Source organism: Dendropsophus ebraccatus, chromosome 8, assembly GCF_027789765.1.
Source record: "Dendropsophus ebraccatus isolate aDenEbr1 chromosome 8, aDenEbr1.pat, whole genome shotgun sequence".
NCBI classification, from domain to species: domain Eukaryota; kingdom Metazoa; phylum Chordata; class Amphibia; order Anura; family Hylidae; genus Dendropsophus; species Dendropsophus ebraccatus.
The window spans coordinates 73,395,935-73,422,351 of NC_091461.1; the positions used below are offsets into that span (position 1 = coordinate 73,395,935).

The 26,417-nt window shown below is 41.7% G+C and overlaps 1 protein-coding gene across 1 annotated transcript; it reads left to right on the forward strand.

The window, feature by feature from the left end:
• Positions 1-4,051: 4,051 nt before the first annotated feature.
• SNCG (synuclein gamma) lies at positions 4,052-25,941 on the forward strand. Its single transcript, XM_069979190.1, has 5 exons — positions 4,052-4,351; positions 15,357-15,398; positions 16,063-16,190; positions 19,581-19,655; positions 25,515-25,941. The coding sequence occupies exons 1-5, from the start codon at positions 4,231-4,233 to the stop codon at positions 25,533-25,535; spliced, it is 387 nt and encodes a 128-aa protein (XP_069835291.1). The 5' UTR covers positions 4,052-4,230; the 3' UTR covers positions 25,536-25,941.
• The last annotated feature ends 476 nt before the right edge of the window (positions 25,942-26,417 follow it).

The following is a 26,417-nucleotide window of genomic DNA, read 5'->3' on the forward strand; positions in this document are numbered from 1 at the left end:
ATAGTCTTATACTGATACTGCACATCGATGGCTTGGTGTAATTAACTCCATTTTAGTTCATCTCTTCTACCATATGTTCAGAAACAGTATAGCACAATATATTTTTTTACAGTCTAGCACTGACTTTCCAATAAGCTAGTGGGATAAGGTATATGTGACATAAAAAGAACAATAGTGGTTACTATGAGGACCATGAGAAGGTGGTCCAATAGAAGTTAAAGGCGTCCTGTACTTTTATACATTGTGCAACGATTCCTCCAACCACAAACACACGGGTGTGAGGGCGCAGGTCCAACAAAAAAATAATAAAACTAAAAAATATGTATAAAATATATGTATAAAATGTATTAATTTTTTATTTTTTTTTATACATTGTGACAGTGTGTCAGTGATTACAATGCAGCCATAACACAATGCAAATAACCACTCACCTATTGGAGTTGTGCAAAGGTATCAGCTCACGGACATCCACTATTGATATTCCACATGTACAAAGTGTACAAAATGCAAGACGGATATCTATTGCCACTGCGTGTGAATGAGCAAATGATGCGTCAATATAATAAAAGAAATGGACACTTAATCTAAAAATACAATGCGTTTCAGCTCCTACAATCACTATGGAGCCTTAATTAGGTTGGATAATAGAAAATGGGACGTGATTTGAACTTTTATTATGGAATGGATTTATTTATATTTTAAAAAACTTTTTATTTTATTTTTTTACACCGGGACACAGTTGAGGGAACTGGGACACAGAAGAGGTCACGTGTGGGAAGAAAAAATACTAGTCTCAGTGATCCCCCCACTGGACCACCAATAAAGGCATTTAAATAGTTAAGTAGGATCCTAGCGGTGCCACCAGCTACTAATAGCAGCCGTGGGTCACATTGTGACCCCCCCCCCCCATATGCCCTTATCGGTACTACAACACAACTGTACATCATGGTTCGGAATGGGTTAAGTAAGGCATCATTTTGACCCTATTACAAAGTATTAGAAAAGTTTTTGGGAAACATTTTTAGTAGATCCCATAGCACCTCACAATAAACATCACAATATAGCTGATAGTGATGAATAGTAAAGATATTTTGTCAGGCCTATGTAACAGGGCAAGACTGGCAATCTGTCATTCTTAGCATTTTCCATATATCTCCTGGACCTCACAGCCGCTCTATAGTAAGTATTTGCAAGTACATTTCAGCCACCGGCTCACTCACCACCAGGGTCGTTCCACTTTGTGGGCAGGTCTTATCTTCCTCCTGGCCTGGCTACTCCCTCACTGTATGCCACAACCGCTCAATAGGCTGTGCAGCAATACATCTCAGGATGTTGCCTCACCTCACTGGAGCCACAAATTTCCTCTTAAGCCTCCTGCATACAGTTCCTCCTGTAGCAGCAATAATACTAATAAAGCTACAAGTAGTAGCGCAAGTGGCTCAGGAGCAGGTAGGAGATGTTTAAAAAAGTAGTAAACACCCCCGGAATAATGGAGCCTAAATACAAACTGGTAACGTCCTCCCTTACATCGAGAACTACAACACCCAGCAAGCTCTAACAACCATAGGCCTTCAGGAACTGCTGGGATTTCTAGTCATCCCTACATATTACCCTGCATGAACATGTTTGGCTTGGTGTACACAGCGTTATTGCCTTACCTTCCATCGAAATAGGATAGCTCATGGGTCAATGATCAGCGAGTTGCTGGCAGCCAACACTCTTGTTGATCAGCTTTTTAGCACTCGGGCTAGACAGTGAAAGGGGCTGGAAGCAGTTCTTCTTCATACACTGTGTAGTGGTAGTGATGTGTAACTGCAGCTCAGCTCCCATTCACGTGAATAGGACCTTAGCTGCAGTCTCAGGCCACGTTGCAGGTTTGCAATAATGGCCGTTGTTTAATGACAACGGCTGATTACATCACAGCCTATGGAACCATGCCCAACATGTATACACATATTATACACTACGGCCAGGATTCCATGAGGCCGCACAGAAAACTGACAGGTCTATTTTGTGTGTCTGATACTCATAGACTGTGCACACAATGTACAGTGTGGCTCCCGGCTGTACTTTACATTGTGCTCTATGGCTAATTGGAGTGCGGGCACACTTAAAATAAAGTGATGTCCACCCAGCTGATACAGGAGTATCGACCTTGTGAACATCACATGGAAGCGGCCGTTCACACAAAAGCCACTGTTTGTGCCATGTGTGAACATGGCCTTAGGTCGCCACCACTACACAGTGTACAAACTGTTTATGACCCTATTCAATGTGTAGCACAAGCGCTGATCCTGTGGATCAATTTTGGCCAGAAAAACCCTTGAACTTGAGCAGGTGCAGAAGAGGGCAACAAGGGTCATTAAGGGAATGGGTGGGTTACAGTACCAGGACAGGTTATCAAGCTTGGGGTTATTTACGCTAAAAAAAAGACGTCTTAGGGGCGATCTGATCACAATGTACAAATATATGAATGGACAATACAGAGATCTTTGTAGTGATCTTTTTACTCCTAGGTCTGTAACCATGACAAGGGGGCATCCTCCACGTCTAGATGAAAGAAGATTTCATCATCAGCTTCGACGCGGGTTCTTTACTGTACGAGCGGTAAGACTGTGGAACTCTCTGCCACATGATGTTGTCATGGCCGATTCATTAAATAAGTTCAAGGGAGGCCTGGATGCTTTACTTGAACAATATAATATCACAAGTTATGGGCATTAGATTTCCGGTGATACGTTGATCCAGGGATTATTCTGGTTGCCATTGGAGTCGGGAGGGAGTTTTCTCCCTGTGATGGGGCAATTGTCGTCTGCCTCATGGGGGTTTTTGCCTTCCCTGGATCAACACAGTAGGGTTTCCCTAGGTTGAACCTGATGGACTCTTGTCTTCTTTCAACCTTATTTACTATGTTACTATGTTACTATCAAGGTCATTCCTGCTCTACAGTTATTCCTCCTCACCTTCTATTATTTTTCCACCTACAGGGCTTATTTCTTGCAGCAAGGCTTTATCGGTACCATATCGGTCTAAATGCAAATTTTTGATCGCTTACACTTTTTTTTCTGATATATAATGTGACAAGAATTGCATTTTTTTCTGTTTTCATTTATACTTTTCACTATGCCGGAACAATATCTTTATTTAGAATTGTTGGGACAATTCTGCACACTATGACCTTAAATATGTTTGCTTTCTTTCTTTTTTACTTATTTTATTTCTAAAATGAATGGGAAAGGGGCGGGGGAGTGGTTACCTCTAATTCCAGGCATGACTGTGACTATACAATATGTGACAATATATAGTCATGCTGAACTCACAACATCTTCTCATGACCTTTTCACCCCACGGCTAGTTGGGCCTTTGAAATACCAGTGCTGATTTTCAATCCCAGTCCAGTCTGTGTGGCATGAGGCACGTTATGTGGAGATGGGTGTGTGCAAAATTCTTGGGAAGGAAAGATTAAATACTCCCTGCATTACCAGGAGTTCACTTTAAGCATTAAGCGTTTAGTGATTATTGTATTAGATAATGTTTTATTGCCCACAGCAAAGATCAGCTCTCTACCAGCATGCAAATGTGACGTCACTCTGCAGCAAAATGCATCTGTTTCAAACCAATTTATCCAGACTCATCAGATAATACTGATGAATAATGATATACAACACACTTAGCAACTTGTTCAGTTCTTGGTACTGAATATATATATATATATATATATATATATATATATTTATTTTTTCCATCACTCCCAGCATGTGTACATCTGTCAGTAACTGAAAAGGGTTAAGAAACCTTTTAGTCTCAATAAACCTCAGAGATTACATTAACAAAGTGCAGATCATGCTTGTACAGCATCTCTCCCTGCGTCTGCTGCTTGTCCTTGAAGGAGTGCACCATACTGCAGCCCAGCAATTCTCTAGCTTAGGAGTAGCTGGAAATGATCCAGTGGTCCTTTGCATTTCAATCTCTCCCTCCTCCCCATCCTTTTTCAGCCTGCAGCTCCTCCTTTCTAGCCCCCTGTCCCACCTAACTCCAGCATGATTAATATTTTAGAGCAGAATACTCGTGGCCATTGGTCAGACTGCAGTGCAGCAATTTGATAAGAAGCTGAAGAAAGATCTGAGAACTATCACACTGCCACCACTGTACCGAGGACCAGCACATCTCAAGTAGGACTCAGGTCAAGCTAAGGAGTCCCTTAAAGTTTGCTATATTTAAAAATTCAGCATGGATGTCTTTAAGAAAGGCTTCTCCATGGCTAAGGAAGGTGTGGTGGCTGCTGCAGAGAAAACCAAGCAGGGTGTGACGGAGGCTGCAGAGAAGACCAAGGAGGGGGTCATGTATGTAGGTGAGTGAATGCCGGATGAAAAAAACAATGCTACATGATGTGTGTTAATATATTTATGTATAAATGTTCCCACACTACTGACCTTGCCTTTAATAGTTGCTGAGCCTGTCCTGCCCAACCCAACCCATTAGTTATTAAAACTGGTATATTTCAGCAATTCAGCTATTGAAATCAATATTGAGTTATGCACTGGCAATACTGAGAAGTTTTAACAGGAATGAGTGGAATAATATGCAGGTTTTCTGTATTTCTCAATTTTTAATTAATCAAAGTTATTAGAATAAGATACATATCCTGCATCTCTGTGCCTATTCTATCTGTTATTGGCTGGATGGTTTGTGAGGGAGGGGGAAGGAGTTTGTCAAGTATGTCATAGTATGACAATGCAGTATTTGTGATTCTCCTTAGGACTGAAAGTTACGAATGTATGTATAATACATATAATGTGCTGGAAAAAAAAAGCTGAATTGTTGCCCTAATATGTATGAATAAGCAAGCCACCTGGCCAAGTGAACGTATTTAGAGAGACCATTATATTAAGAGAGGGGTGCTTCTCTCTTAAAGATCTTGGCCAGTGATCCTTGTGAACAGAGAACATTTTCTATAAGAAATTTGAGTTAATTGATAGAATTAATATAATTTACTACTACAAGTAGCCTTACTGAGCAAAAGCTGAACAGATCCCGACCCAACCCTACAACTTCCATGTCATATTTAAATGGCTGCAAAGAACATTAATAGATTTTATCTCGGTGCAGAGAGGTAGCCTATAGCAAAGTGCTGAGTCGGGGATGGCTCATGGCTAGTATGTGATGATGTGATGAACAAAGAGGGTACAGTATATACTCCTGTGGGAGCTGTCCACAGTCCTGATCTCTGGCTACAAATGGGGTGTCCATGTCATCATATTCTCACTAGAGTGCATGGGTTTATACTACTATCTAATGTCAATGTTTCCTGCTGTAATTTTGGGGCCTGTGTTATAAAGTTCTTGGTTATTATATGAACTGGAAGGTCATTATATAATGTATTTCTCTATGTTGACGTAGTAGAGCTGGGTTCTTCAACTGGTTTAGTGTGTACTCTATAAACTGTGGTTTTATATAGGAGAACCCAAGCTCAGACATCCTGCTAGGTGGCAAACTCTGCCTTTCCCCATGTATGTGCAGGTACATAAAGTCAGCAGCAGTACAATATAAGCAACGAATGAGTAAATGTGAACTATATCACTCATTGGATATGGATGTGGCATAACTTGTAATAAAAATGATATATGTGGATAAAGCTAATAAAGTGACTATGGTGATATTCTAAGCTAGGCTGACTTCAGAAAATGTACAAAATCACAAAAGCTGAGACAAATGTAGGGCAAACTGGTTTGTTATTGGGTGGGGCAGATAAAGCAATGTCTGAGGAGGGCTGAGCCGGGTGTGGCACATACACTGCAGGGACATTGCTATTGGGTAGGTGTCTTCTTTTGTATGAATAATTGTCTATTAACAATGCAAAGTATACATCCAATCTTAGGTATGAACAGCACATCACATTTATCCAACATTTGTCCTCTCATTGTACTTCTCAACCACTTTAGGGAGAAAAATATTTAATTAAATGTAAAAAAAAACCAACCAAAACTTTGTGTTATAATAATATAAGAAATGCCATTTCGAAATTGCTTATTGGAGTATTATAGATTGATACCTAATGGTGAATGTGTGAAATCCTTATCCAAATACCTGCATCATCATTGTTATCTCAAAGCCTCATGTGGCTTACTAGGGTATTACTACAACAGCTGACTCATTGGGCCTTTAGCCTGCTACTTTTACTTTATTATACTGTATCTGATGTAACAATGGGGACAATACTATCTGTTACCCATATTAAATCGGTCTTTATTTCTGAAGCAACATTTTTTGTTATATACATTGGCCCAGATTTACTAAATATGTGTGAGATAAAAACTGTTTTATTTGCCCATAGTATCCAATCACATTGCATCTTTCATACCAGAGCAGTTTTAGGAATGAAAGCTGAACTGTCATTGGTTGCAAATAGGCAAATAAGGCTTTTTTTTTATTATTTATCTCAGCTTTAGTAAATCTAGGCCATTCTCTTCCAAAGGTAGGCACATCTAGTACGATAAGCTGAGCCAAAAGCTGTCAGGGCATGCTGGGAGCTGTATCTAAAAAGATTAATAGCCAAGGAATAGGAAGATTTGGGAAGCCTCCAGTATACAATAATTCTTCCTGAGCTCTCTCTCCTTGTCGGGCCATGTGTCTCTAGATCACCTATCCTGGCTTCTATTCCTTATCATCGTATCCAGCTCATGAACAGCCTCCTACCTATCCTCCAAAGAAGGGATCTTGTCTCTTGCGTACAGATTTTTGCTAACACTCCACTAAAGATGAGCAAACTTACAGTAAGGGCCCTATTACACTGAGACGATTATCGCTCCATCTAAAACGATAAAACGATCATTGGCTGATTGTTGCTTTATGCCCAAACCTAAAATCATGGGCCACTGACCATGCATCGCTGTCTGAGCTGACAGGCTGCTCAGCCAATCACTGCCCGTGGCGGTAATGGCCAGTGAATGGCTGAGCGGCATTTGATTCCTGCTGTCTGAAGAAGATGGATGCTGGTCCAGGGCTGCCTGGAAAACATATATCAAGTCTTAGGTTTATGTTTATATGTTATGTAATGAATGCACACATAATGGCCACACATTATTTTGATGTTAAGGCCGGGTCTACATGGTAACATTAGTAAATGATGTCGTGCACATGCCACCATAGACCTCATGTAACAGCAACCTGCTCGTGACTTTTGTGGAATTTGGCTATTTTCTTTATACTGCCAGATCTCTACTGTAATATGGTTGCTGTACAGCAAAGTGGCAGCCAAGTCACAAATTATTATGCTTATGTGACTTAGATGTGACAGGCTGTTGCTTGACCACAATTGCTTTGAATCTCCAGACTTAACCCTTTTAGACCACTGCACCAAAACTAACCAGATATACGAGAATTTAAATGCATGCCCTCCACAGTTAAAAATATATGCCTCAGTTTCAATTATTTTATGGGCAGGTCAGGAGAAAGAAACAGCCCAACATTGGCATCAATTTGTGACAGTGTTCAGTCATTGCTGAAAAATAAATTTAGTCTGCGGAACCACTTGAAATCGCTCCCATTATCTACTACTTGACATCTGTTGGTGATCCAGATATTTAGAACAATATCTTGTTCTAAACCAGTGCTTCTCAATTCCAGTCCTCAGGCCTCACCAACAGGTCATGTGCTGAGGATTTCCTTAGTATTTCACAGCTGATCTAATTATACTCAGTGCATCAGGTAGTATCACAGCTGTTCTTTGTATGGGGTATCCTCAAAACATGACCTGTTGGTGAGGCCTGAGGACTGGAATTGAGAAGCACTGTTCTAAACCATTGTATTGCTGTTAATATTTCTGATGGAATAAGTGGATCTCATTATTCTCCCCTATTTGTTTAGACAGCTCTTCAGTGAGCTTAAAGGGAAACAGTTACCTCCCTGGTGGAGTGGGAACTGGCCACAGTACCTTATAGCTGCCATGCACATCTCTCCTATGCTGTGCCTGAAAAAACACACTTTACTATTGCTCCCAGTAACTAGGCATTAGGACATGAGTGCTGGGACCTTAATGCAAAGGACAGTTCTCAGGATGCCAACCATGTGTGAGTGGTTGGGAAGAGGAAGGAGGCAGTATGACTCCATGCCGCTGCTGCTCCATCCCAATGCCTAGCTGCCAGGAGCAATGATTTAAGAGTGTGTTTTTTGATTGACGCAGCAGTGGAGACTATTGGTCATAGCATCGGAGAGCTGTTCACGGCAGCTATTAGGTACTGGGGCTGGATCACACTCCACCAGGGAGGTGACAGGATCCCTTTAAAGGGGTATTCCTATCTTGTCAAATAATAGCATGTCATTTATCATTAGGATATATTGTCATTTTATGATCACTTGATGATCCTGACCTTTTAGACTACAACCTGAGAATAACAGGGCCAAAGTGCTAGTTTAGGTCTGCTACTTCTAATATTTTCCCGAACCACATTGCTCCTGGCGGTATGGGTAACTGCAGCCGGCCCGGATGCTGCTGTTCCCTGAAAAAAACAGTGAAGGGATACAGCAGTACACCAGCCTTGTAGCCCCTTTGTTCTCAGAACCTGAGGTTTTATGCAATGTATGCTATTATTGAGTGGGTGTTCACATTAAATTGAAGTATATACAATCTCTGTGCATGTGCTTATTGCCAACATGTAACATATGCATAAAGTATAAGTAAGTGCATACAGGCACCAAAGCAATATTGTCAACAACAAAAGAAAATCGACCTAAAATATTGTGTGTGATAAATCTGGTTCTGTAAGTTTGCACTCAGTTGATTTACCTTCTCCATAGAAACTAGAATCAATCAACTTCATGACATATTGCTGCAAGACAGAACAAGCCAGTGCTGGTGTGTCCGCCATTCACCAGCGTAAGCTGCAGAGATTTGGGTGCGGCTACCATGCCCTGTTCAGGCCAATTATACCCACACCTACAGGAAATCTCATTACTCTGGGAAAGTAAAGTAGCACAGGGCTGGACCAGCAGAAATGAGGACATATATGTGTGGCATGGCCTGATGGTACAGACAGGCAGTCATTAAATCATTTCTAATAGATTGCAATTATTACAACAATGACATATACCTTATAATGTTAGCTTTATTTCATAATTGAATAGGGGCTTTACATTTACAATCATAGGAAGTCTTTAATGTGACATATATATATATATATATATATATATATATATATATATATATATATATAGATTGTATAATACACAAATCTCCAAGGTAATCTAAATATCTATCTATTCTGAAATATGGTATGGCAGATTACATAGTCCGGGGCCACACTCTGACTTTTTCTAGCACCAATTGGTTGTCTTTGAGCAGCAGCTGCAGGGGGAAGCATTGGTCTGGATGCAATCACATGGACTGCGGGTGTCACTCAGTCTTCTTGTGCTACAAAAGTGGCAGGGTAGTCCCGGCCAAAATCCACTGCTACAAATTAAGGAATTTTAGCAATTTATTAAGTTTCCTCTTAGCAGTCTTCTGTTCCAGGTCCCTGAAAATGTTACATTGTGCTGCAGGATTTTCATTCCTGAGGAATTAATGATTGCTAGATCTCATACATTTCACAGATGGACAAACATGGGTCAGACATTGCTATCATATTACTATTAACCCTTTAAGGACATGGCCCATTTTCGTTTTTACGTTTTCGGTTTTTCCTCCTTGTGTTTAAAAGGTCATAGCACTTGCATTTTTCCACCTAGAAACCCACATGACCCCTTATTTTTTGCGTCACTAATTGTACTTTGCAATTACAGGCTGAATTTTTGCATAAAGTACACTGAGAAACCAGAAAAAAATTCGAAGTGTGGTGAAATTGAAAAAAAAAACGCATTTCTTTTATTTGGGGGAAATGTGTTTTTACGCCATTCACCCTGGGGTAAAACTGACTTGTTATGCATGTTCCTCAAGTCGTTACGATTAAAACGATATATAACATGTATAACTTATATTGTATCTGATGGCCTGTAAAAAATTCAAACCGTTGTTAACCAATATACGTTCCTTAAAATCGCTCCATTCCCAGGCTTATAGCGCTTTTATCCTTTGGTCTATGGGGCTGTGCGAGGTGTCATTTTTTGCGCCATGATTTGATCTTTCTATCGGTACCTTGATTGCCCATATACGTCTTTTTGATCGCTTTTTATTACATTTTTTCTGGATTTGATGCGACCAAAAATGCGCAATTTTGCACTTTGGGATTTTTTTGCGCTGACGCCGTTTACCGTACGAGATCAGGAATGTGATTAATTAATAGTTCGGGCGATTACGCACGCGGCGATAGCAAACATGTTTATTTATTTATTTATTTGTTTACTTTTATTTAAAACCTGGGAAAAGGGGGTGATTCAGACTTTTATTAGGGGAGGGGGCTTTTTACTATTAACAACACTTTTTTTTTTTTTTTTTACACATATACTAGAAGCCCCCCTGGGGGACTTCTAGTATATACACTTGGATCTCTCATTGAGATCTCTGCAGCATAGATATGCTGCAGAGATCCATGAGATCGGCACTCGTTTGCTTTCGGCTGCTGCAGCCGGAAGTAAACGAGTGCCGAGCCGAGGACGGCGCCATCTTGGACGCGTCCCCGGCCGGCATCAGTAACGGAGATCGCTCCTCCGGGACAAGGTCCCGGAGGAGCGATCTCCCCCACTAGACACCAGGGAAACGTTGCCTCCGGTAATCGGAGGCAGCTGTCAACTTTGACAGCTGCCTCCGATTAGCTAATTAGCGGGCACGGCGATCAGACCGTGCCCGCTAATAGCGGCGGTCCCGGGCTACACGCGGCACCCGGGATCGCGGCACTTCAAAGCGGGGCCGCCGCGCGGCCCCGCTTTGAAGTGCAAGTGAGGACATAGGACGTACCGGTACGTCCTATGTCCTTAAGAAGTTAATTTTAATTTGACTATTATTAATATTAAAAAACTATAGTCCTTTATATAATCACATAACATATAGGGAGATTTATCAAACCATGTGTAAACTGCTCCTTTAACAAGGTTTAAAGGGGTAGTTCAGCAAAAAAAAAAAAAAAAAAAAAAAATCGAAAGTTCAAAAATATTTCACGGCACTAGTGATGAGGGTGGGTGCCTGCTCTTCACCGCCTGATTCAAGACGGAACAATGTAGAGTGCAAAAATATAGCGGCACGTCCAGTAGTGAATAAAGTGAAATTTATTTGCTCAGAAAAATGCAGCAACATTTCAGTCCATACTATATGGACCTTTCTCAAGCCACTATGGCTTAAGAAAGGTCCCTCTATCTATCTCCTATCTATCTATCTATCTATCTATCTATCTATCTATCTATCTATCTATATTATTTCAAATTAACTGGTGTTAGAAAATGCCAAAGATTTGCTATTTACTTTCATTAAAAAATCTCAAGTCCAGAACTTATCAGCTGCAGGGAATGGTGTATTCCCTTACGTCCCATTGGCATCACAACGATAGGGGGTATTTTCGCCCCTGCGAGCCCCTGGGACGAAGGAATTTTTAATGAAAACAATAGCAAAGCTTTATTAACCCCTCCTACAGGAAGTATAAATAAGCCCCCCCCCCATATACACATCAGTCTTTTTTCTTCGGTCTCCAGCCATTTGAACCTCTGGAGGAGGTAGAAATTAAATTCTTAACCTTAAAATGTGCACTGCTTTTGGCCCTTACTTCTGCCAAGTGTCTCGGGGAACTTCAGGCTCTGGGCTCAACTGCCCCGTACATCACTTTTCTCCAGGACAAGGTGATTCTAAGATTTTTACCGGGGTTTCTACCCAAGGTTGCTTCATTCATTAACATTAATGAACCCATTGTTCTTCCAGTGTTTTCTCCTTCAAATCCAGCCCATCGGGATGTTGATCTTTCCCTTTTAGATGTTCCTAGAACTCTAAGAATCTACCTGAACAGAACTAGTTCAATAAGGAAGGAGGAAAATTTGTTGATCTTATTTTCAGGGAAGAACAAGGGCAAAAAAGCTTCTAAGCCTTCCATATCAAGGTGGATATGCGAAGCCATTGAATTATCTTATTCTTCGGCTGGAAAAACACCGCCTTTATTTACCAGGGCGCATTCCACTAGAGCGGTTGCCTCTACTTGGGCGGAACGGTCCTCGGTATCCCTGGAGAATATATGTCAAGCTGCGTCTTGGTCATCTTTATCCACTTTCGTTAAGCACTACAGAGTAGATACTAATCTTTCTGCTAGAACGGCCTTTGCTAGGTCAGTTCTCAATGCAGCTGTATCAGACAACCCACCCTCTGGGGATATTACTTGCTAGTTCCCCTATCGTTGTGATGCCAATGGGACGTAAGGGAAGCGAAAATTATTATGTTAATTTGTTTTCCCTAAGTACCATTGGCATCACAAGTCTCCCTCCCTATTTTTGTTTCTTGTAAATGACTGATGTGTATATGGGGGGGGGGCTTATTTATACTTCCTGTAGGAGGGGTTAATAAAGCTTTGCTATTGTTTTCATTAAAAATTCCTTCGTCCCAGGGGCTCGCAGGGGCGAAAATACCCCCTATCGTTGTGATGCCAATGGTACTTAGGGAAAACAAATTAACATAATAATTTTCGCTTATTTCCAGTCTGGAGAGCAGGAGAGGTTTTCTTTGGGGATTTGCTACTGCTCTGAACAGTTCCTGTCATGGACAGAGGTGACAGCAGAGAACACTGTGTCAGACTGGAAAGAATACACCACTTTCTTCAGAACATACAGCAGCTGATAAATACTGAAGCCTTAAGATTTTTTGATAGTAATAGTAAATAGTAAATTACATATCATTTTTTTTTGCTGAACTACCTCTTTGATAACTTTACCCATTGATTTTATCCTAGTATAGTTCTAACATATAAGGTTAATTTTCTTGAGCTCTATCACTATCTGTCAAGATATTATTATCCCTGCACCTTAAGGTTACAAACCCACTTACCGGATCTGCAGCGAGTCTCCTTGCTGCGTTTTTGCAGCGAGACTCGCTGCAGATCCTGGCCCTATACTTTCAATAGCAGAGAAACTCGCAGCAGGGATGTACATCCCTGCTGCGATTTTGTCTGCAGCCCGCCCCATTAACCCCCCGGCCGCCGGACATTATACATTACCGGGTCCCCGTTCCTGCTTGCTTCGGGGCTCCCGGTGTCTTCACGGCCCGCCCGGCCAATCAGTGCGCTGCGGCGGGGCAGCGCACTGATTGGCCGGCGGGACGTGCCGGGAGCCGCTGAAGCAAGCAGGAGCCGGGATCAGGTAATGTATATCGCCCCCAGCCCCCGGCCGCACAATCGCCCCCAGCCCCGCAGCCCCCGACCGCACCATCGCCCGAAGCCCCCGGCCGCACCATCGCCCCCAGCCCTGCAGCCCCCGACCTCACGATCACCCCCAGCATCGCAGCCCCCGGCCGCACGATCGCCTGCAGCCCCCCAGCCCCCGGCCGCACGATCGACCCCAGCCCTGCAGCCCCCGACCTCACGATCGCCCCCAGCATCGCAGCCCCCGGCCGCACGATCGCCCCCAGCCCTGCAGCCCCCGACCTCACGATCGCCCCCAGCATCGCAGCCCCCGGCAGCACGATCGCCCCCAGCGGGCGATCGTGCAGCCGGGGGCTGCGGGGCTGGGGGCTGCGGGCGATCATGCGGCCGGGGGCTGCGGAGCTGCGGGCGATCGTGCGGCCGGGGGCTGGGAGGCTGCAGGCGATCGTGCGACCGGGGGCTGCGGGGCTGGGGGCGATCGTGCGGCCGGGGGCTGCGGGGCGATCGGGGCTGCAGGGGGGCAAGCAGGATATACATTACCAGGTCCCCGCTCCTGCTTGGGCAGGGGAGGCAGGGGAGAGAGGGGAGGCAGCAGAGCTCACAGGTGCGCGCCAGAGGCTTCTGGTTTCTATGGCTACCATCGGGGCTCTGCGATTAGTTTCCAGAGCCCCGATGGACAACGGAGACCGCAGTATCTATAGGGATAACTCTCAGCACCAGAGTGTGGCTCCGGTGCTGAGAGTTGCGATGGGTCCCTCCGCGGATGACACAGGCATAGCTCCTACACCTGTGTCATCCTCTGCAGTAAATTTACGTCGCTGCAGCACCAGGCATAGGCTGCAGCGATGTAAATTTACAGTGCAGCGGCGGGAGGGGGTTGATGTGCTGTCCGTCATGTATCATATAGAACTGTGAGTCCTCCAGAGTGAGGGGCAATCTTTGTACCCACTTTGCTCTACCTAATAGTAATATGTAAAATCTCAAATTTGTTTCACAAAATATAAGATCCATAGGTAATGTACGATATTGCACTAGCGCTCCATGAAAAGGGATATAACCAAGCTACGAAGCTACAAACAACCTGTGAGCATATGTGGCCCTGTTTTGAGCAGCTATATTTTTGTAATCCTGGACATCCCCTTGGACAGAGAAACAGATCGCTGAACTCCAGCCAAGGAGACCAGCCAAACAACAACACTGCCGGCTGCTAGTGAAACGCTCAATGCAGGGAAGTCCTAGGTGCATTGCTCCCTAGGAAACATGAATATGCAAAAGAGGAGCCTAAGGAGCCTCATTGAAGAGTCTCAAAACACAGGACTAGCCAGATATCCCTCCGGGAAGGATCTCCTTGGCCAAAGATTTTTGAGCTCTATCCAAGTCAGGGGTTGCAGGAGGTATAATACAGTCATGTGCTTGGGCTCCTATACAGACCTACATTATATCAGTGGACAACAGGTAAGTACAGCCTATTTCCTTTTGAAATTTGAATCCAAAAGATCAGGCTCTCAAATCAGAATTATGTGGTCTGCTGGTTAAGTACAGGGGGAGAATAAGATTTAAAGATAAAAGCAACGTTGTTTCGGTGTGGAGTAATTAAAGCGAATGTACCATTGGTACACCATTTCATTGTTTTGTTACATAAATAGACCGGCGCCAGCACGGCGATGCCAGTGCTGTGGTCCTTTTTTTGAACCTCCACCCGGTTCCCGAGCACTGGCCAGCCCCCAGTGTGACGATCTGCCCTCCCCTTTGTGGCATGGCTCCATTGATACTATTGGTCGACCCACCTCCAGTGCTTTATGCCCAGCCAGGGCTCAGTAATAGACCGGCAACGTGCTCGGTAACTTGGCTGCGGTTCAAAAAAAAGCACCACAGCACTGGCATCCCCATGCTGGCACCTGTCTATTCATGTAAAAAACAATAAATCAGTGGTACATTCGCTTTACTCTTGTGAAATTATATCATATATCTTTGAGCATTTGTGCTTCCAATTAAATACAATTTTAAATATTTTGAAAACCAGAAATGTTATTTTTGCACAACCTTTACCATTTACCATTTTGCACAATACCTTATTCCAATTTTGTTTCATAGGATCCAAAACTAAGGAGGGTGTGGTGCACAGTGTCAATACAGGTAGGTGAAGTAGCACACACAAACTTTTTAGTACAAATTACCTACCATTTTGCTACTGCAGCTCATGTGCACGTGATGGGGGAGTCAAATGTGTGTGATTATTCTAATGGGGATTGGTGTTTAATTAGTGCCAATATGTTGTGTGTTCTTTATTATGATGTCACATTAGCTTTGTAAATGAATCTAAGTAAAAAGTCGCAAAAAATCCCCCAAAAATCTCAAACAAATTCACCTGGTGCTGACCAGACGTAGGCCAGCACCACTTTGTGCGAATTTTTGAAAGTCTCAAGGGATAAATTGGGCTCAGATCCTGGATAGGGTGAATTTTTGGGTAAATACTGAAAACAGGCAGATAAAAAAAAAAAAAAGCTGCATCTAAAAAACTAAAATAAAATAGGATTTTCAACTATTTGTAATAATTGCCACAAGTAGACATTTTATTAAATATAGAATTCGACATATTACAGCTAAGCAAATGTCCAGTCACTTTTATCATATCCCCTGTAAACTATTTATAGCCAATGTTTATTGTGGCTTCATTGGTGATGAAGTAAGGGAAATCATCAATAGTCAAAACATTATTTTCTCGGAAAGGTTCTGCTGAGGCAGAGGAAGCTAATGTTCAAATATTTACTTTTCTTATTTCTTTTGTTGTCATTTTTAGTTGCTGAAAAAACCAAAGAACAGGCCAATGTGGTGGGAGGAGCAGTGGTCACCGGTGTGAATCAAGTGGCAACAAAGACTGTAGAAGGAGCAGAGAATGTAGTATCTTCAGCCGGCATTGTAAAAAAGGTGATTTCTGGAGCTAAATTGTAGACATAGACAAGTAAATGCTGTATGAAATGCTATATATTAAATCAATATAGAATTATATTCAGATGTGTAGCTTCAGGCAGTGTAGAAGTGGAACCTGGGTTTGGGAACCTGAGGCACCCAAAGGCCTCAGTGTTATAAATGCTACATGGTACATGGCGGGGGGTGGGGGGGGGGGTGGGGAGGGGATATAGCCAATTAGCCCCATCACTTTGCATGTGGCAACGTTGAAACTGTGAAATGGTTACCCTAAAGAGATGATGAGATGTGAGTTTCATAAAAGTATGTCACAGATAAATATTAAATAAAAGTGATGCTATCTAAAACTAAACAATAACTAAAAAGGAAAACAACATTGAAGAAAAAAATGCTAAAATGCACTCTGACTATGGACACATGCCTTAGTGAGAATAGTGATTTTATTTTTTTAAACTTTTAATTTTTATTAGATTTTAGCATTTAAACTGTGTCCATTCAAATAGGCCAACAGGGAAAACCCTAGTGAGAACATTTTTTAAAAGGAATTAGGAGAGAAGAGTGTGTCTTCTGCCACTAGAGGGCAGTCTTGTAGCACTAGTTGACAAATGCTCAAACGTGTTACAAAGTGCATTCCCTCTGTATGTGTAACTCCAGATGTCCAGGTTATTGTTGTATCAAGGGTACCTGGCTTTAGAATATGCAGTCCTGAGAAACTGATAGATGTTCCTTATGTCTGCTTGAAATAAGAAACATCTATCTAACCTGAAAATTGATATAATGGGGATAATTGCTACAACAATTGTACTAACCCTCTGAGCACCTGCGTTACAATAAACTTAAAGAGTACAAGTTAAAATTTACATAGAGGTAAATGTAGTAAAGATTGTAGATTACAGGACTGGGGTACAATAGTAGGTACAATATTGAAAGAAGTTCTAGACTGGATGTTTTTTTCCCCTCTTTTGCCAATTAAGCTATATTACTCCTAGATTGTAGGATTGCGTTATACATGTTTAACATTTATAGTACCTTGAGTTTTTCTATTTCCCTAAAAAACCTGTCACCAGATAACCCTCTTTAAATAGGTTTCTCTAAGGCCGTATCCCCACATTTGCAATCACAATTGCTGCTGAAACCATTCCCAATTCACCAATATTCATGAGATGTTGCTGACAATTGCCAGTACAGACCAGGGTACTAGTAGCCAGGGAGATGCCTTGCACACAGTTTAGTCTCAGTAAAGAGATACAGTGGTATATGGCTATGTTCACAGATCGTTTTTTATTAGTAAAGAACGGACGCTGATTGCAATGGCCTCAGCGCCCATTCTTTACTGCAGGGGCGGCATTGCATTGAAGTCAATGCAACGCCGCCCGCTGTGCTCACATGGCGTTATTCTAACGCCCGTACTTTAGGGTGGGCGTTAGAATAATGTGCCTGTCAATTATTTCCGGACGCTTTTCACTAAACAGCATCTGGAAACATCAGCTGTTCACACAATGTAATGTGCAGCGGTGGCCGTACATTACATTGAAGTAAATGGCTAATTCATTTGCAGGAACACCTGCCGGTGCCCGCAAGTCAATTATGAAAAAAGAAAGTTCCTCGGGCTGATACAGAGGTATTGGCTGCAGGAACGGGCTGGATACAACCCGGCAGCTGGATGTTTAACAGCGCCCGTTGCCATGCAACGAACGCTGTTAAACGATGTGTGAACATAGCCTATATGTGTATTTAATGAGAATCAGTAACCCTATGAGCTATGTATAGGGCATCGCTCTAGTCAACTAGTACCCTGAATTTAAATAACCCAATAACCTGAATTTAGGATTTTAAGAATTTGGATTGATATTCTTCCAACAGACATCAATAGAATCTGAAATAGGGATCATTTAATATGAATATCAAATATGATTAGAGATCTCTGTAATGTATTTTTATTTTTACCATAGAACAATTTTGTATTGTTAAACTATTGACTATTACTGACAATTTAGCTCCATACTATGTATTTTATTGGTTGAGGCATCTGAAGCTCAGAACATGGCAGGAACATAATAGTTCTGTACTTCATATGCTTAAAATTGTGTCTTATAACTATTAACTATTATGTGATTCCCTTATACACTAGTCTGTATGGCCCACTGCTATTACAGGGCTCATTTTATACAGTGGGCCCATAGAGAAAGCCCCTATGAAACCAGTCCCGAAAAACTGAAAACAAGTCATATGAATCTATTTTAGTAATTTAAGGTGGAATATGTGCAGGGTGTCTTGCTCACGCTCAATCATAACATATGTAGTGATGAAATCCTATGGGATAACTCCCTGGTCCATCCCAATGACTTGTTTATGGGAACTTCAAGTTTCAGTTCAACTAGTCTGTTCTGGAAAAACAGGTACGGGAGGGAAGTCATGCCTAATAATGTGGAGGTGCAGCATTATGATGAAATGGGTGTATAGAATGAAAGATCTACAGGATGAATAAGTAGTATATAAAGACAACCTGTAATCATCAGCATGCCTGACATATTAATGGAGCTATGGTAATTATTTGCTCATCACATTTTAGCAATTCTAAGGATGTCTTCTCTATATCATCTTTTAATCCTCATGATTACCACCCCTAAGATTGAACACAGTCATATGTGATGAGCTAATACCTTCTATCTACTATGTATGAGAAATGTAGATACATTATATTAGCACCATCCTGTATTTGCTGGGCCCTGTAGTAACTGCTAGTTACCTTGGAAGTCAAACAGGAAGACAGTGTCAGACGCCACACTCTGAAGCCAATATAATCTAATGGCTGCCATCGATCAAGACATTCTTATTACCCCTTCTGTTGCATATATTTATTAATAAATTAATTCTCTAAAATGTTCTGTAAAATGATCTACATTATTCTCCTTCTGGTAGCTTTAGTTACACTTAGGTAGTTATGATGATTTGGTAGCATCAAACTGCAGTTCCTGTTTTAAAAACTCATTATTATTAATGATCAATAATTTTACCTAATGATCTACAAATAATTTTGATCTTTGCAAAAATGCCAACATGGGGCATATACAGTGGATATCATGTCATAGGTCCCCCTACAACAAGAGCAATTCTAAAAACAATTCTAAACATTCTAACCAATGGCCTGATTTCAAGCACAAAGTAATAGAAACTCTCTAGCTGTTTATTACTACCTACACAGCAAAAATTTCACCACCTTGGACCAAGCAATTGCATCTGAAATTGGACCATCAGTGAAATGTTCACAATTAGAGCATATTACCAAGGACTTTTGGTGTAGTCTAATAACTCCTTAAAGGCCTACGTCCCCTCTCTCCTTCATATTGGTCTTATCATTTATTAAAGTTAAATATTTTCCATTTATAGGAGGACCTGGAACACCCAGAAGAAGCTGGTGCTACAGACGAACCAGCTGTGGAGGCCACAGAAGCCACTGAGCAGGTAGGGGACAACAAAAGATCCTCCTGTTACTCTTTAAAAACCTTTTAGGACTTAGGGTCATATTACACATCGTGCCGTGTAATAGGCCCAGTAAACGAGCGCCGATCTGCTAGATACAGTTACAGTTGTTACAGTTGTTATCGTGCCCCCATCGGCCCGTGTAATACCACCCTTAGGGTCATATTACATGTGCCGATAATGGCCCGATCAATATTGTAAACGCTCGTTTACTGGGCCTATTACACAGCCCAATAATCATTTAGCAAGGGCTGCACAGACATCGTTAGCTGATGACTTTAGATCTGGTCCTAAAGAAACAATCAGACAATGATTGTTTCATTGGCTGATCAATGTCTCTATTACACGGAGCGATAATCAGCTGAATCTGTCCGATACGGCCGATTATTGCTCCATGTAATAGGGCCCTTACACTATAAAGTATAGGCCCATAGCTGACTAGGAATAGTATGACACATCCATATGAGACAGCTCTGTAAGGGTCTTTCCTTTTAGGTGGGTAGACCTGTTTCTGATGTGAGTGCTGATCTAGTAGATCAGTGCTCATTTAGAGAGCCTTTAGGCTGTGTTCACACATGTTACAGTTTAAATGCAGTACTGTTGTGGTACTGCAGTATTTTCACACAGTATTTTCAGACAGCACTGCAATAGTACTACAATGTGTGATCATGGAACAATTGTGGCTGGATTATTTGTGTGGCCCATTATGTTTAATATTGCTGGCTGTACATACACAAATTACACAGTGTAACATGCCTCTGACTTACAATAATTTTTATTGCAAATTGCTTATTATTGCTTATTGCAAATATTAATGCTTATTGCAAATAATTGCAGTGATTTTAAAACAAGACCGTTGTTTTGAAATAATGCCCGTTATTTGCTGTTAAAGGACGGCCATGCACTGAATATCAACAGTGTGTGAACATAGCCTTTCTGTGTTTTCAATCCACTCCTGGTTTTGGTTGCAAGATACTGACCAAAATACTGAGCAAAAATACTGTGTGGGAACATAGCCTAAAAATAAAATGCATATCTTTTATTGCATGATTTTACAATACACACAAAAGGCTCCAAACATATAGAATTAAAAACACCATTGGAGCAAAGTTAAACAATCATGGGTGATCCATAACATATCTTTTATCTATAACAACAAGGCCCCATGCACACGTCAAAAAAATCTCTATAGTCTGATAAGAAATCCGAATAGATTTCCTGACCCATAGGGTTCTATTGGGTATGGACAATTTTATATATCTAAATGCAGCGTTGTGTTTGGCTTCCTTTCCTGTCAATCACTCCTCTGGCCAAAGGCCTTCGTCCACAAGAGGCTGCTCACCCCCCCATCCCTCCTAGCAGTAAGGCATATGAGTAACATTACTTGTGCGCTCACAGTTCAGCAAGGGAGAGGAAAAAAACAGAGAAGGACACAGCTGCAGCCTGCAGCAGGTAAGTATGTCTTTTTTTAAGGAGGTTGTGCAGGAAAAATTCATGGGGGGTCTGACCTCTGTACCCCCTGACAATTTCCATATCAGGCCCTGTTGGCTCTGTTATGAATAGAGTCGCGAGTCCAGTAAGTGACTCGCGGCTCTATTCATTCCTATAGAGCTACGGAAAGAGCCGAGTACGCTAAAAGAGTGCTGTATTGGTCTCTTTCCGTTAGCTCCATAGTAAGTAATAGGGCTGCAGGTCATGTGCCGGACCCGTGGCTCTATTCATAACAGAGCCAACGAGCCCGATACAGGAACTGATGGGGGTACAGAGGTTGGAACCCCCGCAACCTCCTACTTTTTCCCTATCCTGTCGATAGGGGAAAAGTGAATATTTCCTGGACAACCTCTTTAACTTCATAATGTGCTGCATTGGTTCACAATTATCTCAAGGAGACTGGTCCTCTGAGGCTTGCTATAAAGCATATCACTAAATGCTGTAAAAAAAAAACAGTTTGGGTAAGGTGGCAGCCCTCATAACAATGTACAAAAATTGAATAAAAGAAATTACAGTGAGGAAATTAGAAAAAACAGATTAGGAAAAAAGAACATGTTTAGTATCTGGCTGTAATCAGTTCAATACAATCTAGGCCACACCTGTCAAACTCAGACCCTCCAGCTGTTACGAAAGTACAATTCCCATCATGCCTGGACAGCGAAAGTTAAAGCTTTGGCTGCCCAGGAATGATGGGATTTGTAGTTTTGCAACAGCTGGAGGGCCCTTGATACCCCTGATCCAGGCGATACATTCCCTTTAAGTTCCTTCCTTCACAAACATAGACATTCTATATTTAAGTAACTGCTTTTAGGGTGTTCATTAAATAGCAGTTCTACTACGCTGTTCAGAAATCAATTTTACAGGTGTTTTTAAGATGCTCTGTAATAGGTTTGATTAGGCAAAAAAGCCCATTTCTGTACTCAAAAAGCTGTTTTGCAGCCTTCCCCCCTTCAACTAATCTGCTCATTATCAGGCAAAGTTGTGCCCCCTATGGAGGGGCCAAGGGGGATGAGTGAGCAGAAAGAGGACAGAGCCAGCCTGTGTAGTCTAGAGACTGTGGGCACATACACACTGGATTCACAGGTCAGAAAGGTCAGTGCTTACCAGAGAACTTGCTGAGATAACACTGCAGGATATTGTGTTGTGCTGTCTGCTATACAAGAGCTGTTTGTCTCCTCTCCATGCTCCCCCCCCCCCATCTAAGTGCAGCTCAATAGAAAAGTATGGCATGCTCCATTATATTATATTACAGAGCAATATATCTGTAGGTAAGAAAAATCCCACAATACACTATGGAGCACCACTCAATAGTAGCTACTGGTGTCTAGTGCAGAACCACAGGGACTTTATGAGGCACTGTACAGCTCTGTTAGAAACATTGTATAGTAACAAACACAAACACAAGATGTATGAGTAAATGCTAGTTGTGAGTTAGCTTGCGAAGCTAAAGCTCTGTGCATTACAGTTCATTAAGTGATCAGCATCAATGTCTAAATTAGGGATGGGGAACCTTTGGCCCTCCAGATGTTGCAAAACTACAATTCCCATCATGCCTGGGCAGCCAAAGCTTTAGCTTTGGCTGCCCAGACATAATGGGAATTGTAGTTTTGCAACAGCTGGAGGGCTGAAGGTTCCCCATGCCTGGTCTAAATTAATTGCAGTCTCTGATTTGTTTTATGTCTTTCAAATATTGATATATAAAAAATTCTTTTAGGTGCAGTTCATGACATTGTCCACTTGGAGTGCTCAGCTGCAAGCTATTTTCTTTAACTCATCACGTTGAAGCTCAGCTGCTTCACATACTTACAAAATAGAATCTACTACTGACTGGTAGTGACATTTGTTAGACAAATGTCATATGTAATTTTGAATATATTATTTAGTTGTACTGTTATATATAACAGCACAGCACTGTAAACATTGAGACATATATACATTTTTACAATAAAAGATCTACTAGTTAAAAAAAAACTAAAAATTGAAAAAAATAATATAAATATTTGCTACTAATTGCATGTTACCTACTAGCTCAAACAGAATGCTGGGGGATTCAATAATAGTAGTATTAAATACAAACAATAGAAAAACATTTATGTCTTCTTGTATCAATAGAAGAATAGATCCTGGCACACATCAAGTAAAGTTCTGCTTAATTTATTGATACAATTGGTGCAGTATATACAGGAGGATGCGTTTTGACTAGATAGCCTTAATCAGCTTCATGGAGCTGATGAAGGCTATTTAGCCGAAACGTGTCCTCCTGTATATACTGCACCAATTGTATCAATAAATTAAGCAGAACTTTACCTGATGTGTGCCAGGATCTATTCTTCTACTGTTCTGGGATGAGTCCTACCACGAGCACCATCAAACCGGCAGAGAGCCGTCTTCTACAACTACACCATTCTTGTATCAATAGTCCAAGTGCTGTGCAGTAGTGATGAGCGGACCTGTAGATATTTAAAGTCGATCGGTTTGCTCCAACATGAAAATAAAAGTTAGCCGACCTAGACTTTTAACCGATTTTTTCCATGGACCAGAACCCCAGGATTTTTTAAAATAATATTTTATATATAAAAAAAATAATAAAAAGTGATCAGTACTTCCGATCTACACAAATATAATACTAATAAAAACTAGAGATCATGACTCAAAAAATGACATCCCATACAGCTCTGTATGTGATAAAATAAAAGCGCTATAAGAATCACAATAGGACCATTTTAATCACACCTATTTGCAAAAAAATACTTTTACTGTAATAAAAATAGTAAAACATTAGAAAAGCTGTAAATGCATATCACTTTACTCAGATTGACCTATAGAATAAGTATATAATTGGTGCGGTCCTTAAGGCCATTTTAGGCTCTGTCCTAAAGGGGTTAAAGGGGTTATCCAGTGTGGGGACACTTTTTGGGGGGGACCGGGGAGGAGGTGGCTGAAATAAAAGACGTCCACTCACCTCCCCGGTTCCAGCTCTCCGGTCCCCGGTTCCCGGCCGCTTCCTGGTGTCTGACGCCGCCCGAGACGCTACGTCTCAGGGCCGCTCAGCCACTCAGTGAAGGAGGCGGGATCCGTTTGAAGTCCGCTCGGATCCCGTCTCCTTTACTGAGTGGCTGAGCGGCCCTGAGACGTAGCGCCTCGGGCGGCGTCAGACACCAGGAAGCGGCCGGGAACCAGGGACCGGAGCGCCGTGATGAGTGACCTGCCGCTGGAACCGGGGAGGTGAGTGGACGTCTTTTATTTCAGCCACCTCCTCCCCGGTCCCCCCCAGAAAGTGCCCCCATGCTGGAGCACCCCTTTAACCTCTGTGGCAGTATTTACCTGAGGAAGGGAGAGGATTATTACCTGTGACTGTGACAGGATATATCTTCATTCATTCAGAATTATCTCTATCGTCTCTGAGATCCCCACACTCCAGGCTGCTACACATCCACCTAGGGTCACTGTACTACAACCAGTTAGACACACTATAAAGTAACTGTTCCTACAAGGAGGCCGACTGTCACCATAACACACCTGTACCGTATCTAAGGCACATCAGCCACAATACTGCCAGCTGTCACCTGTTTGAACATACTGGCTATGGTGTACCTGACCAACCTATTCAACCCCACCTTCCTGATGAACCCACAAACCCTGGTGGGGGAAATGCATCGGATGACGTGGGAAACGTTCTACAACAACTAAAAACAGTTCTAGGGAACTCTTAGACCATGGGTCTCCAAACTGTGGCCCTCCAGCTGTTGCAAAACTACAACTCCCATAATGCCTGGGCAGGTAAAGCTTTGGATTTGGCTGTCCAGGCATGATGGGAATTGTAGTTTTGCAAGACCCATGGAGACCCATGACTTAGACGGTAGACCAAAACTAACCTCAACCGTGGGACATTTGATTTAATTTGCACATAGATGCATGACGGCAACATTGAATTTCTCTCTGACTGACCTATATACCACAACTTACTGACTTTACTCACCACACATAGGGTGAAACTTCCCCAGTGGGGACAACTACACATAGGGTATCCTACTGGTCAGGGAGGGTATTACAGGTCCGACCTCACTTTATGGATCTTTGATGATACACTGTATATTGGGCACTTAGACTCTATGTTTTTTTTTTTTTTTTTTTTTTTCATTTTGTGTTACAACTAAATGGCAATTCTGTATATTTACCAATAAAAGATTTTTTTTATACTTAGTGTTGTAGTACAGCTTTTCATGTAAACTTTACAAGTTCAAGAAAAATAAGAGTCAAGAGTCATATTTTTGGCATAATGATATTAAATAATTTGTGAAAAGGAAAAAGAATCAATTTTAATAACTGCATATGTATTTTTATTTTCAGGCTGGTGATGCAGAGAATTAATCATCTCTTCTTAAGTGCTGCCCAAGTCCTTAAAGATCTATCGCTAAGACAAGAGCAGGAAAGCCATTAATTCCACAGCAGAAGATACCCAAATCATCATCCGTCGCACTGTTTATTATGAAGATTTATGACTCCACTGTCTTCTGATATATATATGTTCACTTAAAGTAGCATCATAGCGGTTGTGAGATAATGTTTGAAAACTTTTTGGGATGATCTGGATTTCCTGATTAAATCCTAAAATGTCAACTAAGTCATATATAGTCTTAATTGACAACATTTAACAGTGCCATATTTTTATTGAACAAATGGCTTAAACATTTGCATTGATTGTTGGTATAACATGTATAGAATCAACCAGTAGGATCTCATTTTTAGGCTGAGTTCACATGGAGTAAAAAATTCTCCGCCAGCCTCCGTATCATTCTGACTGTCTATGGGAGGCTCGCGCGCCTCCTCTCTCTGCTCATGTCCATTCTTCTGCACAGAGAGAGGAGGCTCGCGAGCCTCCCATAGACGGCCAGAATGACAAGGAGGCTAGAGGGATTTCCGCCGTGGAATTCCGTCAGTTTTACTCTCTGTAAATTGGCCCTTATAGTGCTTGAAAGAGAACTATATTGCAATCCGTATTCTTCTTCCCCTTCTTAATGAATACAGCCCGAACCGTATTGCACACAGACTCCATTCAAATTGTGTTTTGAAGCCCTCACTGGTGACAGGTGTGCTAAGTATTTTTGGTTTTGATCGAATTTGTCGTTTTTAAGAAAGTTTCATTTAAAGACCCCTAATTTCCCATAGGAAATAATGGCCCATAGGAAATAATAGCCACACTGTAAATAACTAACAGCCAATCACAGCAAATATGCAAATAACTTAAATGTA

Coding starts and splice junctions, on each gene's coding strand:
- SNCG (XM_069979190.1), top strand. CDS start 4,231: ATGGATGTCTTTAAGAAAGGCTTCTCCATGGCTAAGGAAGGTGTGGTG. Junction 15,399..16,062: donor GGTGCACAGTGTCAATACAG/GTAGGTGAAGTA, acceptor TGTCATTTTTAG/TTGCTGAAAAAACCAAAGAA. Junction 19,656..25,514: donor CCACAGAAGCCACTGAGCAG/GTAGGGGACAAC, acceptor TTTTATTTTCAG/GCTGGTGATGCAGAGAATTA.